Source organism: Myripristis murdjan, chromosome 13 (assembly GCF_902150065.1).
Source record: "Myripristis murdjan chromosome 13, fMyrMur1.1, whole genome shotgun sequence".
NCBI classification, from domain to species: Eukaryota; Metazoa; Chordata; class Actinopteri; order Holocentriformes; family Holocentridae; genus Myripristis; species Myripristis murdjan.
Genome location: NC_043992.1, coordinates 7,393,608 through 7,409,393, shown reverse-complemented (window position 1 = coordinate 7,409,393; position 15,786 = coordinate 7,393,608). Strand labels below are relative to the sequence as shown.

The 15,786-nt window shown below is 40.6% G+C and overlaps 1 protein-coding gene across 1 annotated transcript in view; it reads left to right on the top strand.

Annotated features, from left to right (window-relative positions):
* Positions 1 to 296: 296 nt before the first annotated feature.
* Positions 297 to 15,786, top strand: part of LOC115370476 (scavenger receptor cysteine-rich type 1 protein M160-like) — a 47,711-nt gene continuing 32,221 nt past the window's right edge. Inside the window, exons 1-4 of the mRNA XM_030067504.1 lie at positions 297 to 366; positions 8,038 to 8,070; positions 8,182 to 8,484; positions 10,275 to 10,580. Coding sequence (XP_029923364.1) covers positions 324 to 366; positions 8,038 to 8,070; positions 8,182 to 8,484; positions 10,275 to 10,580 — 685 coding nt within the window. The 5' untranslated portion in view covers positions 297 to 323. The remainder of the gene's footprint in view (positions 367 to 8,037; positions 8,071 to 8,181; positions 8,485 to 10,274; positions 10,581 to 15,786) is intronic.

Here is a 15,786-nt window from a genome sequence, read left to right as displayed (position 1 = left end):
CACAGTGCCAAAGGGACGATGCATTTTGGGGGCACTGACTATTTATATGAGAAGGAAACTTCATTTTGACACATGAGTGAAGTTTTGAGAATGTAATTTCTGTTTCAAGAAATGAGCCAAACCAATGGAGAAAAACTGTAATATTATTGTATGATTTTAATTTCTTAGTCTATACAGTTGGTATAATAATAACATGTTAGCGTGACTCCCCATCTGATGAGGAACTAGATGGACAGGAAGCAGCAAGTCTGAGCAGCAGAGGAGAGCTGAGTGTCCAACATAAAGAAGAGAGACACCGAGTTCAGACGACAAACAGACTGGATATGGATCACATGTTGATGCTGCTGCTGCTGCTCTGCAGCTCAGGTACCACTCTCATCTCATACCAACACCAATAACAACTAGAAGGCGAGCCTGAAACAGAATAATTAAGAATAGGCAAGTAAGTTTAAAGTAAGTAGCTACATAAATTAGTATGATAAAGTGTGTAAGTAAGTACATAAGTATAAGTAAGTGATTTAATTGTGTAAGAGGATATTATAAATCAGGGGTGAAAGTATCCAGAAAGAAATGACAGGGGGGGCACTAAAGATCCCAGGGGGGGCAGTGCCCGCGCTGGTAAAAAAATTTTAAGCCATTTTTTTCAGCCAGATTGAGAGGAATATCTCATTTCTCATTCTCATTCTCATTCTAATCATTGTCATTCTAAGTTCTCACCACACCTACCTCTGTGTTTTTGACATAAATCTATCTATCTATCTATCTATCTATCTATCTATCTATCTATCTATCTATCTATCTATCTATATATCTGTCTATCTATCAATCTATCTATCTATCTGTCTGTGTGTCTGTGTGTCTGTATGTCTGTCTGTCTGTCTTTCTGTCTGTCTGTGTCTCTGTCTGCCTGTTTCTCTGTGTCTCTCTGTCTGCCTGTCTGTCTGTACAGACAGACAGACAGACAGACAGTAACGTGCGGTGGGGTCCTTGGCATGGCCAATAGTCAATTAACGTAGCAGAATTCAAATTGCATAGCGCATGCATATGAAATATCTATTATACAACACGTAGATCCGACTGAGCAATCTGATTGGTCAATCAGACGTTTAGAATGTGCTCAAATGAGCATGACAGCACGGCTAGCCTTACTCTAATGAAAAATACCTCATCACTGAAAATATTACTCCGCCTATATTTTAGTGCCCAAGTCTGTGTGGTTTCCATGGCAACACGAAACGTTTCACTGAAACCCGCATCAAAAGCCGCTGTCAACTTTGTTAGCCTGCAAAATGGGCCGTTTTGTCAGTTTTTATTTATTTGGCGACCTAAGTTTGGATAAATGGCTGAACGAGGAAGACAAGACAGAAGAGAAAAGCTGAGACACGTGAGCTTGACGAGTGAAGAGCTGGATCAGCTCAAGAGGTCAGGAAATGAAGCCGGTACGGTCCGGTCAATGTCTTGGGCCGTCAAACGTCTACAAGACTACCTGACAAACACCGGGCAAACAGCTGATTTCTCATCTGTAAGGAAAGAAGAGCTAAACAAGATCATCCGTGAATTTTATGGAGCTTTACTTTCTATAATAAAGAGAATGAAGTGCGGAGTCAGCACCACGGACAGTACCGGCAGAGGCAGAGTCAGCACCACGGACAGTACCTGCCGAGGCAGGTTCAGCACCATGGACAGTACCTGTAAGATTTTCCACGGAGATGTGCTGCTATAACTTTGTTCTTGTTATTAATGTGGTAATGTTATCAGTTATTAATTAGCCTATTAATCGTTATTAATTTGTTTAGTCTTTATGAGTTTCCTAGGCCATTGATTTAATTAATTTACCAATTTGTTTGCATCTGTACATTGTAATGAACATTGAATAAATCAACACATCTGTGAAAACTGTCATCTTTATTTCAGAGATAAATTGATAATAGCCTGAAAAGGTGATTAGCAAAAGCCCCTGAAAGGTGGGGTTGAAATTATATAACTCTGTTCAGCCTTAATGTTACTGGTTACTTTTGTTACTGTTGCTGCTTAGCCACATTAATCGGAGCTGACGTTAAATTGGAGTGACACACCCCCAGCTGAAATAAAACATCTGCCGGTGAGTTTATGAAAAGACAGATGTTTGTTGTGGCATAGACACTGGAAAACAGTAGCCTATATTTAAATATAACTGTTAATATAAGTTGTAGATAAAGATCAGCTGGGTTGGTGAGTCGTTGTCACAGCACCTGTTAAGTTAAAACTAACAAGTATAAGTGAAGTATAACTATCAGTCCATGAAAAAAATATCTTTTTCCAGCGGATATTCTAGTGCATCCATATTTGTAATTAATTCACTCCGATCAAGTTTTTTAACAGACTAACGTTAAGTCTCTCTCCCTCACTCACTCCCCTCCCTCGCGCGGCACGCGAACATGAACGGTGCGTTGCTTGGTTGGGATTGGTCAGGTTTCAGGCAAGAGGAGTTCGATTGGTTAAAGTAACATCAGGTAAGCCAATAAGATGCAGAATAGCCTGGGAGTCATCACAGAGATTTAATGTGATGAAGATTTAAATTAAAGAGAGAGAGAGAGAGAGAGAGAGAGAGAGAGAGAGAATATTTAACATAAAGAGACAGTAGTACAACGTTTCGTGTCGAAAAAGAAAAAAAAAAAAAAAAAGCTTTTCGTCGCTTTTCGTTCAGGGCAGGCCCAGCTGATGATCAGGGCGGGCACAGCCCCTTAAAGTCCGCCTTTGAACACGGGTCTGCCACAGAGATCAGTGAATCGGCAAAAGTGAGAAGAGTAAACTGGTTTCATTTTGTCAGTGGAATTTTTACTTATAATTTCCTAATTTACAATTAAAAGGGTCTAGTTTCCACTTTTACTTCTATAGAATTGGATTGAAAAAGTCTCATCTAACAAAGTTATTTGTAAATGTAGTTACTTTTGAGCTACTTTTTACTTTACACCAAAGCCACCTTCTGGTGTCAGTCTGAGACGCAGAGGGTAGTGATGTTGAGGTTGAGCTGGTTGAGGTGGTTGAGATGGTTGAGGTGGCGGAGGTAGTTGAGGTGTTTAAGGTGGTGGATGTGGCGGAGGTGTTTCAGGTGGTGGAGGTGTTTGAGGTGGCGGAGGTGGATGGCGAACGCAGAAGTCACATGCTCTTCATGCACTCGACCCGAGTTTGATTCTTGTTTTCAGTGAGGCTGGAAAGGGGAAGCACACTGCCCCACTTCACACACACATAGTGAATGACCCCGATCACCGCCTCTACCCACATGCCACATTCCTGCCTTCAGGCCGCAGATACAGCACTCTGAAATGGAAAGGAGCTTCCTTCGGCAGGTTTTGTCCTATCTACCAGAGCAGCACTGAACAAACTGTCCCACTGACCCAGTATAGAGCCAGGCTTATCATTGTGTGTGATACATGTGTATGTTTTGGGACACTGGGAGGACTCAAGGTTGTCTGTGTGCATATCTGTATGTTGCAGTACAGTTATTTATATGTTTCTGTGTGTGTGCCAGTGGTGAAACCAAATTTCCTGCAGTACAATAAAGAGTATATCTGTGATGTAAACCCACCAAACTTTGCAGACCGGCCAGAAATCTCACCCCCAACTCAGGAAACAAAACGTTTTGCTGGGGGTTTAATATAATAATTTTTTTCCTTTTTGTTTCTGCAAGCACAGTGTTGTTCCAGGTGTAGTGGACAGTTACAGGAGTGCTCTCCGCTGTACAGTGCACAAGTCAGATTGGCAGGCTGCAGCAGATCTGGGGCCAGTGTGGATGATTTACTGGAGAGAAAAATAAAGAAGAAACAAAATCATGAATCCAAGGCAATTAAAGCTCTGGAAGCTCCTGTTGAGGTTTCATGACTACACCAACACAGCTGATAGCCATTTGTTTTTACAGAAGCTGAATTTAATAGCTGGTTTAATTCTCTTTGAGCCCTGTCATACTTCGTTATGTGTGCATTATTTTGGAGGCCTCACAGTTGAGGGGACTGTGAGCCGACCACTGTTTTCTGCAATGTTGAGATCTATCAAGGCACCAAGTCTGCCTTTGCTGCAACAAAACTCTATAAACCAACCCAGAAAACTGCCTCTTGCTGAGTTACAGATCAACTCTTAGTTTTCTGACACCCTACCTTAAGCAGAAATTTCTTACAAATTTAAAACACTCAACTACGCAATATGACTACTAATGCATTTTTCTCTATACTTGTCATGTAAGACAACTGAAGCTGCACTTAGTCTTGCTGTCTTCAGTCAGGTAGGACATTAGGACAGCAGTGCATCACTAAAGGAGTCAGGCTGAAGTTTTGTTTTCTGCTTGGAGAGGGTTAGCTCTGTGTTGGCAGCCCCCAACACACAGGTAAACACAGCACTGCTATACAAACAGCAAGGACTATAGTAGCTGCGACCATGTCAGCAGTACAGTTTGAATAACAACTTGGTGAACAATATTCTGCCAATATATTACTGTCACTTGGGCAAAGTCCTGTGTAATTTGCACTGATACATTTTACAGTAACAAGAAAGGACTTGAAAAATTGAAAAATTTGAAAAATACAAATACAGTCTGGAATCCAGATTTTAGATATTTTAGTTAAATTACAGGGCAGTGCAGACAAAACGTGGGCAGACATGAACAGGGTACAGAAGTGCAGACATTTCACTCCATGTTGGACTTTCCTCAGTGCAAACAGAGCAGAGGGTTACTCACACTGACTACCTGCACTTGTGTGAGTAACCCATGTGTAGGGGTTCATATGCTGGACTAATTATGCATTGCTCTGCACTGAGGAAAGCCCAGCATGTAGTGAAACGTCTGCACTCATTGCAACTCTTCACATTTTTTGTGTGTACAGCCTTGTAATGTTACTAAAAAGAAAGAAAGAAAGAAAGAAAGAAAGAAAAGAAAAAGAACTTTGACTTCAAGCATCCATGAAAGAAGTTGGCCTGTAAGAAAATAGTTGGGTATTAAGTCAATACTACAATAAAGGGTGTTGAAGTAGATTAAGACTTATTAAACTTAAGATCACTGCGATAGCACGCACCATTATGGTTATTTGCCCTAGACACCTTCGCATGCACACACACACGCACACACATACACACACACACACACAGTAGTCTCATACTGCCCCCACTTGGCCACAGGCAGAAATACATGCAGTGATCCAGTGCAGTCTGATTACCTGTTAGCTGTGTTCATGTTGTATTAAGCAGCAGGTTCGCTCGGTTTGTGTTCATCTAGCCTATTTATAAATTAGGAGGCCAAACCCTGGAGTTACTGTGCACCCTGTTTGTTTGTTTGTTTGTTTGTTTGTTCTGTTTTTGTTTTTGGCAATTTGAGCTCATTTTTAACCTGCTTCCCAAACTTCACAATCTTGTAAGGTGAGCATGTTATTGCCAAATCACTGACCCCCAGAGCTATACTACTGCTTGGTGTGTTATAAATTAATGTTGAAATTTATGATAAATATCTTTCGCAGCTGCCACGGTTGAGTGACATTTATGGAACCTGCCCACATAGCAGATGGGTCTGGCCCGGATCCGGTATTAAGGCGGCACTGCTGGGCTACTGCTGGCATGGCAAGTGGTATGTTAACCGGATGTGGGCCAGGTCTGGAATTGATGGCACTGTTTATGTGACGGCATGCCACATGTGGGCCGATTGTGGTTGGGTTTATGTGGCCCAGATCTGTCTTATATTAACTGACGCACATAGGTTCTGTAAAAATAAAGAACTGTTAAGTCTTACCTTTCAAATGTTTTTCTACCTTGTCTCACACATCACCACCCCAAAATACATATACACTCCTAAATCAGTTGAGTCTTTCAGAGTTTACAGTAATAAGTGAATTTAAAATGATAAACAAATCCACAACACAATAATGAGCTTCAAAACTGACAAAAAAAAAAAAAAAAAAAAAACTTTATTTCTCAGAATCGAATGAGTAGCCTAATAATTAAAACTGATGGCCTTAACCTTATTGTTGAGTTATCAAGGACAAGTTCGTGTTTTTGTGTTGAGAAATATCATATATTAAATGTATTATTTATATTAAAAGAAAACGTTCACTGCCTGATTCCTGAAAGACTGTCCGCTGATTGGTCGTGATGTTTCCCTGACAGCCAACCAATAAAACCACCGCTTGGTCGCCACTGAACGTGTCAGGCTGTGTCCTTCGCTCTCATTGGCCAACTCTCAACATGTGACTCCGTTTCCTGTGCTCTCATTGGCTTTAGCTACTTCCTGTTGTAAATCCCGCGCACAGAATTGAATGTTTACTTTGGAGCGCGCTACTTTGAGCAAAAGAGAGAAAAGAGGAGGTATGTTTACGGTCTTATTATATCCACTTGTACAGTTTCTTAATATTGTTGATTAAGGAATAACTTTGTGACTTAACACACAGTGCATATCCCTGCAAGCTGTTATGTCTTGTAACAGTATTCTGTGGGTTCTGTCACCAGCAACCGACCCGCGGTCGTCCCGATGCTGTAGCTGCTGCTTCAGTTGGCAGGAAGCGGACATGCAGCTTGTAGGAACCTCCGTGAACCACAGAGTTGAGGCAGAACAGTCGCACGACATCAGAGGGAAAACCAAAGGACATTTTCTCTGTAAAATATGACCCGGTTTTACTAAAATTGCTGTTTTATGCAAGTATGAATGTGCATCCTTAAGTCTGGAAGCCAGGGTTAGCGGTCAAAGTTACATAGTGTTGCTACCCTGTATGTTGAAATTCTGTTTACCTTGTACATGGAGTGATGCCATAGGCAGTCAGTGTTCATTCATATGTGGAATGTTGAATGTTGAATGTTCAATTCATACTGAATTCTCATTTAATATGAATTGCTTGTTATTTAGAACATGTTCCATATCAAAATAAATACAAGTCATTTGTATAATTGTACCACCGTTGTTGAGTCATTTTTAATCTGGGCCAAATAGGGCATGTGTGGTTATTACATGGCTTGATTAAGGTATACTTGAGGCTGACATCTGGTGCCAGTGCAGAAACTGTTCGGGGCCAGAACAGGACCAGCAGTGTGTCCGCAGCTGGCTTTGTGCTGGCCCATGTATGGGCCAGCTCTGGCAAATGAGATCTGGGCCACCAAAGGGCCGTCATTCTTTGCGGTATGTCGGCCGAGTGTAAGTGCATTATGTGGGCCAGAATTGGGCCAGACCAATTTTGCTATGTGGGTGGTCTTCATATTCCTTGGGTCATAATGAACAATTTTGCAAATAGAAACCATGAGGTCATTTATTGGATATTATTGGATTTTTTCCAAAACCTTGCCACCTTGTCCAATTTAAACACTGTTTGACAGGAACCAGAATCAGATTTAAATTGTCATACATTCATGAAACTTTGTTTGATTGAGATAAGACTTCATGAGAATGTTAAAATCAGGTCCCTTAGCTTGTGAGCACAAACATACCCATAGGGGGCGGCACAAACACCAAGAGTTTATATCTCAGGATTGGCTTGACCAGTCCTAATGAAACTTGGCAGATGTGATACCCATAATGCTCGTAATGCACAAAATGCTATGTTCCAAATTTAGTCATAATAACTTCCAGGGGGCGTGGCCTGTAGCATTTTAGCTTATAAATGAGATTGTCATTTGAATCTCAAAAATGTGGGACTTATCAAAGGTGATATAGAAACTCTCTGAGTGTGAAACTGTGGAAGTTGACCACAAAGTTGACACAACTTTGTAAAGGAACATCTTAAAGATTTCATTCCACATGCGTGGCAGAGAAGAACGCAAGCAGAGCAATTTGGCTTCAATCTCCCAACATGACCATCACAACAGCTTCTCACATCATGAACTCGCTGTGTCCTGTGTTCCTCATATATTTACTTTTCAAATTAATACTATAATTTACAGTGCAGTAGTCATATTATCAGTAAGTGAGTTTAGTGAAACTGTTTGTGCATTTATAATGAGATGATTTAATTCTCAAACCTCTGAGGTGCTGGAAAATCAAATACACTTTTACAGTGTTTATAATATTTATTTCCTGCTTGTTCTCCTCAGGACTCCAGGCTGAAGAGAAACACGTTTCAGTAGGTAAATACAAAAAAGAAATGGACGCAGAGAATTAAAAAGGAGAAGCAGCAGTCTTTTCCAAGTGAGGAAAAATATTCTTTTTGTATTAATTGTTGCGTTGCCTCTGTTCAGAGCCTGATGATGTCAGGTTGGTGGGAGGAGCCAGCCGCTGTGCTGGGAGACTGGAGCTGAAACACCTAGGAGAGTGGAGACCAGTGGTGGACTTCAACTCTGACTGGACCGTGAAGGCAGCAGCTGCAGTGTGCAGACACCTGGACTGTGGCTCTCTTGTTTCAACAGAAAGGAAAAACGCTTCCACAGAAAGATCTGTGTGGAGGATCAGATCTTCTTGTCTTCAGTCTGGATATACACTGAGGGAGTGTGGAGAGACGTGGTCTGTGTTTCATTCTCACAGTCTGGAGATCACCTGCTCCGGTAATATCATCAGCAGTGACACACACACACACACACTTCTACTGAGGTGTCCTTTAATAACCAGCCCCACTGCTGTAGTAGATTGTGTTGTACTGGTCAGCTCCCAGTAAAAAACAATGTAAATGTTTCCAGCGGGGAAACAGACAGCCATGTTGTTGATGACTTTGTGTCAGGGTGTGAACTCGTCCTGCAGCTGAATGTTGTCAAATTTTAAGGCATGGAAATAGATTCCAGAAGGCTCCAACTCATTTACAAGCTGCTGTAATGTAATGACAAACAAACTGAACTTGTAGACAACTGAAAATATCTGACAGCTATCAGACAGATACAATCTGTAAGAAGATGCCACATACCGCTGTGTGTTTCCAAATGAAAGTGTTTTTTTTTTTGTTTTGTTTTTTTAAATTGGATTCAAGATTTTTCAAGATGGCATTTCTCAGGACAGGCATTTCTCTGGACTCAGTATTAACAAGTGGTACACACTCTACCAGTGGTTTTATCTCTACCAAGTTACAACATTGTCTCTCCTCTAACATTTTATATGGAATCTGTTTCGTCAGCATGAAAAAGACTGGGCAGTTTGGTGATTTCTTGTCATATACACAGAAATATATACACACCATACAATGAAATTCCTACTTTGCTAGTCCTCCTTCCATCCAAAAAAGAAATAAGTAAGAGTAAAAATGGCATTTAACATGCAACAGGCATTTAACAAAAGGAGACATCCTTGCTCACTCCAGCCTCATTTTAATCTGTTGTCAGTTACTTCAAAATTACTTAAAAAAGTATTTCACATATGTAAATTATTGCAGGCTGGACCCAATTAATTATTCCAGCAGGTTTGAGAGGGTCGGGTTCTTCGCTGAAGTGAATAAATAAACCTGATTTTCAACTTGAATGTGTGACTGTGCAGGTGGGTGGGGTCTCTTCCACCGTTGTGGTTCTGATGCATCAGAAATAACAGATTTAAAATAAATTAAAAACCCAGAGGCTTCTGAAATGAGCACACATTCACGATGTCGCCTATAACATTTCTGCAACTGCAACAGCTTACCCTAACCCACGTGAAGCTTTGTTTGAGAAGACTGTATTTAGATTTTTTTGTTTTTGTTTTTGTTTATTGTGTTTGGAATTAAAAACGCATTACCAACAGAAGAAAAACAATTTTTAAATAATTAACATTTTTGAAATTTATGTATTTATTAGTTTTTATAACAAACTCTTGGGGTTGCTTTGCTCTTTCTACCCCAAATCTTGGGGTTCTCCCAGCAACACTGGAGCACTGCCCATGTGCACTACTCCCAGAGACAAATCAGAGTGACTTCAGTCAAAATGCTCAACAAATTGTATCCCAGAAAAAGAACGTTTTTTCCATTTTTTTCCCCCACTTTTTTTGACACTGGCGTTTGGGAGGCCTGAAAATGCAAACCTTTGAAACTGGGTTCCTGAATGTAATATTTTGGTAATGCCTTTCCGTCATCATGTAGACAGGCAATGTGTAATTTTTTTCAAAACTGTGACAACACAGTATAACTTCATGCATTCTAAACCTGCACTAGAAGCAAAAATAATGTCTGATTCCAGCCAGTATTTGAAATAACAGAAGTGTTTAAATCCTTTTTGCAGATTGGTGCATCAGGATTTTTCTCACAGTATTGTAATGTGGATGCAAAAAGGAAAACTGCTGTCATGTTAACATACCCTGAGATTGTCACTGTGATTAAGGCTACTAAAGATACTTGGCTTACATGACTTGTGATAACACCCACCCCCCACTTTCTCTCCAGAGTCTGTGAGGCTGGTGAATGGGAATAGTCTGTGCCAAGGCAGAGTGGAGGTGAGGTCTGACCAGTCGTGGTCCTCAGTGTATGAAGATGACTTTGATTATTACGATGCAGAAGTGGTCTGTAGGGAGCTTGGCTGTGGGCCTCCTTCAGTTCACCAGGGGGCGCTCTATGGAGAAGGGGAGGCTCCAACATGGACCAAAGAATTCCAGTGTGATGGCTTTGAGTCCTCTCTCCTGGACTGTGGAAGCTCAGGCTCAGCTAGAAACACCAGCTCACCTGGCAAAGCTGTTGGACTCACCTGCTCAGGTAGAAAAGGAGCAGCAGCTCCCATCTGACTTCATTCTTGTTCACATCAAAGGAACTTTAATGCTTTTACTAATTACTGTCTTGTCTCTGATCAGAGCCTGTTGATATCAGGTTGGTGGGAGGAGCCAGCCGCTGTGCTGGTAGACTGGAGCTGAAACAACATGGAGAGTGGAAGCCAGCAATTAACTGGTTCTCTGATAGAAGCCTGAAGGCTGCAGCTTCAGTGTGCAGAGAGCTGGACTGTGGCTCCGCTGTTATAGCAGAATGGAAAAAGTTTTTTACAAAACAAGGTTTCTACACATTTTCCATTTCAAAATTCCATAATTCCAGACCCCCCTTTCTTGGATTTTTTTTTTTTTTTTTTGGCTAAATCAGACAGCTGATAGGTAAATGTTATCAGACCTGAAAATGATTTTGGCCTGAAACGTAGGTTGCAATATTGTAACCCTAGTTCCACAAGGACAGGGACTGGCCTCTCAACACTGACTTGCTCACTGAAATTTGCATGTATGTAACTCGCCAATCAAGATGTGCTAACTGAGTGCGGGCATAACTCACGGTATAGAAGGCCATGTCCCCGGCCGCTGTCATCCGCCAACACGAATGTTATAGGAGCAGTTGGGTCCACATCATAATCTTTGTTCTGTCTCACACAGGTTTGGCCCTCCACTGGTCTCTTTGGTACAGAGGGAGGAGCCAAATGACTAAATACCCTGACACAAAAGTATTATCAGACAACAACCTTACTACTGAGTGCCTGGTGTTGCATTTGTACCATGTAATACCAAGGCTAAGCCACAGCAGCTTGGGTGGTCCAGACCCTTTGCTGTATGTTATATACATTTGGCTTCCATCCTGTCACCACTGGGTAGTCCTCCCTGACCGAGGTTGGTGGTCAGGGAGGACAGGGAGGACATCAGTTAGGCTCTGGACAAAGGGGAGATGTTGCCCTTCTCCTGAATTACCAGCTGCTCCACATCCATGAGGCATGGCAGCTGTGGCAGCAGAGACCTGCTGGCTGGCTATGGAGGGGTCACTTCCAGGTTGACGTCAAGGCTTTGTAGCTCGCTGTTGTCACAATGGAGTGACATCTTGTCATCAAAGAGCCAGAAATGGTCCCATCACTTCTGATGTCTGATGTTGGGAAGTGCCCGGCAGTCTAAGCAGCGCCATCTTGGTGTGATCCTGGCCGAGACACTCAAAGTCAGTTGCAGATGGGGCATGATGGGCATTGACACCAATCCTTTGGAACGGATATTCATCTAAGAGATGGTGAGACAACAACGGCTAAGAGAGCAGTTGTTGTCTCACAATTTGCTGAGGAGAGAACAATGTCGATGGCCTTATGTACTGTGTACCTACACTCAGTAAGCACACCATGATTGGCCAGCTACGTACATTAGGCTTGTGTCATCGTTTGTACAGCAGGTCCGGGTTTATTCAATTGTCAATCGGCCCAAGCCTGAGCCTGAGTCCATGCATTTGATTGGAGCAATCCATTGCCCAAAGAGTCCAGTCAAGGGCGGAGTCTTTGTGAGTCAGCTGTTAGATTCTGTTACAATGTTGCAAAATCTCAAGATAATTTGCTTCATTTTCATAAATCAATGTACAAAATACAAACCAAATACAAAAAAGGTTTTTAGAAAAAACTGCAAGTCAGGAAAGAACAGAAGGTCAAACAGTCAATATATTTGTACACCCTTCTGTGACATTTCTACAAAAACAAAAGAAACAAGACAGTGAAAATCACTACTTCCTGTAATCAGTCAAGTGATTTAATCAAATGATGATCAAACAAATGGATGCTGATTTGTGACATCATAAATCATAGGATAGGAAATGCATATTCTGACTCAACCACTGCATAATGCTTGTTTTAGGGCCTTCTTCTGCTTTCAGACTGACTTCACAATTCTCATACCATAACAGTTTCTGACTCCAGTGTTCTGACTCCAGTGTCCAGTGTTTGTTTTGTTTTGTTTTGTTTTGTTTTGTTTTGTTTTGTTTTGTTTTGTTGCTTTCCTTAAGGCATTTGATTGTAATAGTACAGTGATCATGCTGGTGGCTTTGCTTCCACTTATCTAAAAATGTGCAGTCATCCATCTTGTGGCCACAGGGTGACTAGAGCTCGGTTGGAGAGAGCAGCCACTGTTGTTGTTCACAAAGCACAGAATCCCCAAACAATCAAAGGAATGCATTCGAATTTTATTCATCTGCATTCTCTCAGTGCAAAGCATAGCCACTTCAAAACAAAAATCTTTTTTTTTTCCTTTATTGTGAATTAATAAATTACACATGTTCAAAAAAGTGTACATAGAAACAATAGTTGGGAAATGATATCCTCTGACATACTTTCCTTTGTTCATATATTTCCATACCTTTTCACACTTTTCCAGGCTCCTTACAACTCGTCCACAAAGAAAAATCTGTGTGGAAGTTTAGATCTTCCTGTCTTGAGTCTGGAGCTAGACTGAGGGAGTGTGTAGCGCTGACGTGGTATGAGTCTTCTGCTCACAGCCTGGACATTGCCTGCTCGGGTAACATCATTAATGACATCACACACACATATGCACGTATTCACATGCGCACATATGCACACATGCATGCAAACCCACTTTTCTCCTGAGGTGTCCTTTAGTAAGAACAGGAAAAGTATGTACACCACAAAAAACTAAATAAGTAAGTAAATCTGATTTATCATACCATGTACACACGCCTGCATGTATATGTATTATCTAACTGAAGCCTTTTAACTTCCGAAGCCTGTCAGGCTTTTGACTAACTAAATTTACAAACTTCTTGACCTTAAGGTACATGGGTACTCCTTTTGCCAGCAGTATTACTTTAACTATCAACAGACACAGAGGACATATATATGGGCAGTTATTCTGCCTAGGATCAACGTTGTTGCCACATATTTATAAATTTTGAATTTTGCCAATTGTTTTCAAAACACTAGTGTATTGGCCACCGCCACACAAAATTTAGTTTAACTGAAACACATGCACTTGGACTTAACAAAACAGCAGTACTCTATCAGCTCTCTTTTCATTATTTTAACACTTTTCCTCAATGTTTCCTAAGCAACCACACATAACAGTTAGTTAAAGATAATACAGGATAGTACAGGATGCACAAACTCACACCTGCCCCTCCTGCTGCAGTATTAAACCATAACAGCTCAACTCATTCTAGATTCTTTTAGGGAGAGGCTGGAATTTTATCTGTGACCTGTGCAGGTGCAATCTCAAGCCAGCCAACAACAAAAACAGCAGATTTTAGAAACAGGTTCTGCTTATTTGTATTTTGTGGTCCCCTTGCTTCTGGTTAGCAGATGACCTCACACTGGCCCAAGGCCCCTGCCCCTCCTGGCTGGCTCGCCAACTAATACAGTGGATTTCTTGCTTCAAGCAAGGCCAGTTGATATTCTGGTCTTCATCAGCTTACTTCAGTCAAAGTTAAAGATTTACTCTAAAGTAGCAATTTACAGTAAATCTTTTTTTGTTAATATTTTATGGCCATTATTGCATGCATTAGCCTGCTACCACATTGATACAAAGTACTTTTTTGGTTCCTGAAAATTATTATTATTGTTATTAGTAGTAGTAGTAGTAGTAGTAGGTAGTGTTGCAAAATTCCTAGAATTTTCAAAGTTGGCAAATTTCCATGGTAATTTTCGGAAATTAACGGGAATTAACAGGAATTTCCGGGAATTTATATTCACTGCATTCACCCGGTCATATACATATATACATAATAAACATTTTGGTTTGTTATAAGCAGATATGCATGCAAACATGTTATATTATAATGAATTTCCAGGGAATTTTCGGGAATTTTCCCCAGCTGAGTCAAACTGTCGTGAATATTGGCATAATCAGTGTACGAAATAAGGGGTAGCAAAGGGGAGCACAGCTCCCCTTTGCGGTGCCTGCTTGGTGCCGGCCAGCACCGCATGGTGTGCATGGCCACCCGGTCAGGTCTGCCAGATCTGGTTGATTATTATTATCAGCTGATTATTGATTGTGCAATGCCGCGATTCGCAGTTAATCACGCTGCGTGCAATAAACAATTTTGCAATTTTAAGTTGATTTAATTAATCAGTCAAAAGTTACTTTGGTGGTCTGTGGATTAATTTTTATCATGTGAATTGAAGTTTGCATAGCCCATATAAATGTTCGGGAAATCTGTTGTTCAAATGAAGTTAACCTGATCCATCGGGGCGTTTTATGTAAATATTCTACATTAAGATATTAATGGTATCACCCATGTGCAACGAATTTTCTCTTTATAATAATCCTATGTCTGTTCTACTGTTAAGGTGTGCATATGAAGTGGTTCAAACTACCCATTAAAATACATAGAAATGCAGGAAATTGAATCGTGATGTTGATGTGATGATCGTCTGTCTCAGTGGAAGTGCTGTAGCCTAGTGGAGTATAGGCAACTGATTGATGATGATCAAATGTGCTCGAAATTATTTGCATATGTACAGTTGAATTTGCATTGAATCATGCAACATATTTGTTTGCACCGAAATGCAAAGTTGACTGTTTATATTATAAGTTTTATATTTAAGTTTTATTTCACACACTTGGGTATGGGGATGATGATTTTATAGTATGCTGGCATTGTGGCCTTTGGGTTAGAGGTGAGTCCTCAGTTCAGGACATTAGGGTTTCCATTTCCAAAATGGTGATATTGATGTTGACATTCATTTTATTGATTATTGTTTATTTTTGCCTCATTCACCTTAAGTTAACAACAACAAAAATGAAATTTCTTAATTTCTTAAAAGCTTAAATTTCCATGGAAACTTTTTAAAAAACCTCATTCAAATTGATGACAAGAAAAAAAAAAAAAAAAAAAATTCCCAAATTTCCGAAGCCAAATTTTCCCGGGAATTTTCGGAAAAATTGGAAAAAAAGTGACAGCAAAAATCTTCTGAAAATTTCCAATATTCCAGAGCAAAAATTCCCATGGGAATTTTCAGAAACTTTCCGGGAAATTTACCGGAAACTTTCCACCCCTTTGCAACACTATTAGTAGTAGTAGTAGTAGTAGTAGTAGTAGTATTGGTATTGTTACTATTACTATTGTTATTATTATTGTTATTATTATTTTGTCACTCTTTGGCATTTACTTTATTTGATAGCAACACTGGACGGCAAAGAGACGGGAAAGGCAGGGGACACCAAAGAAAAGT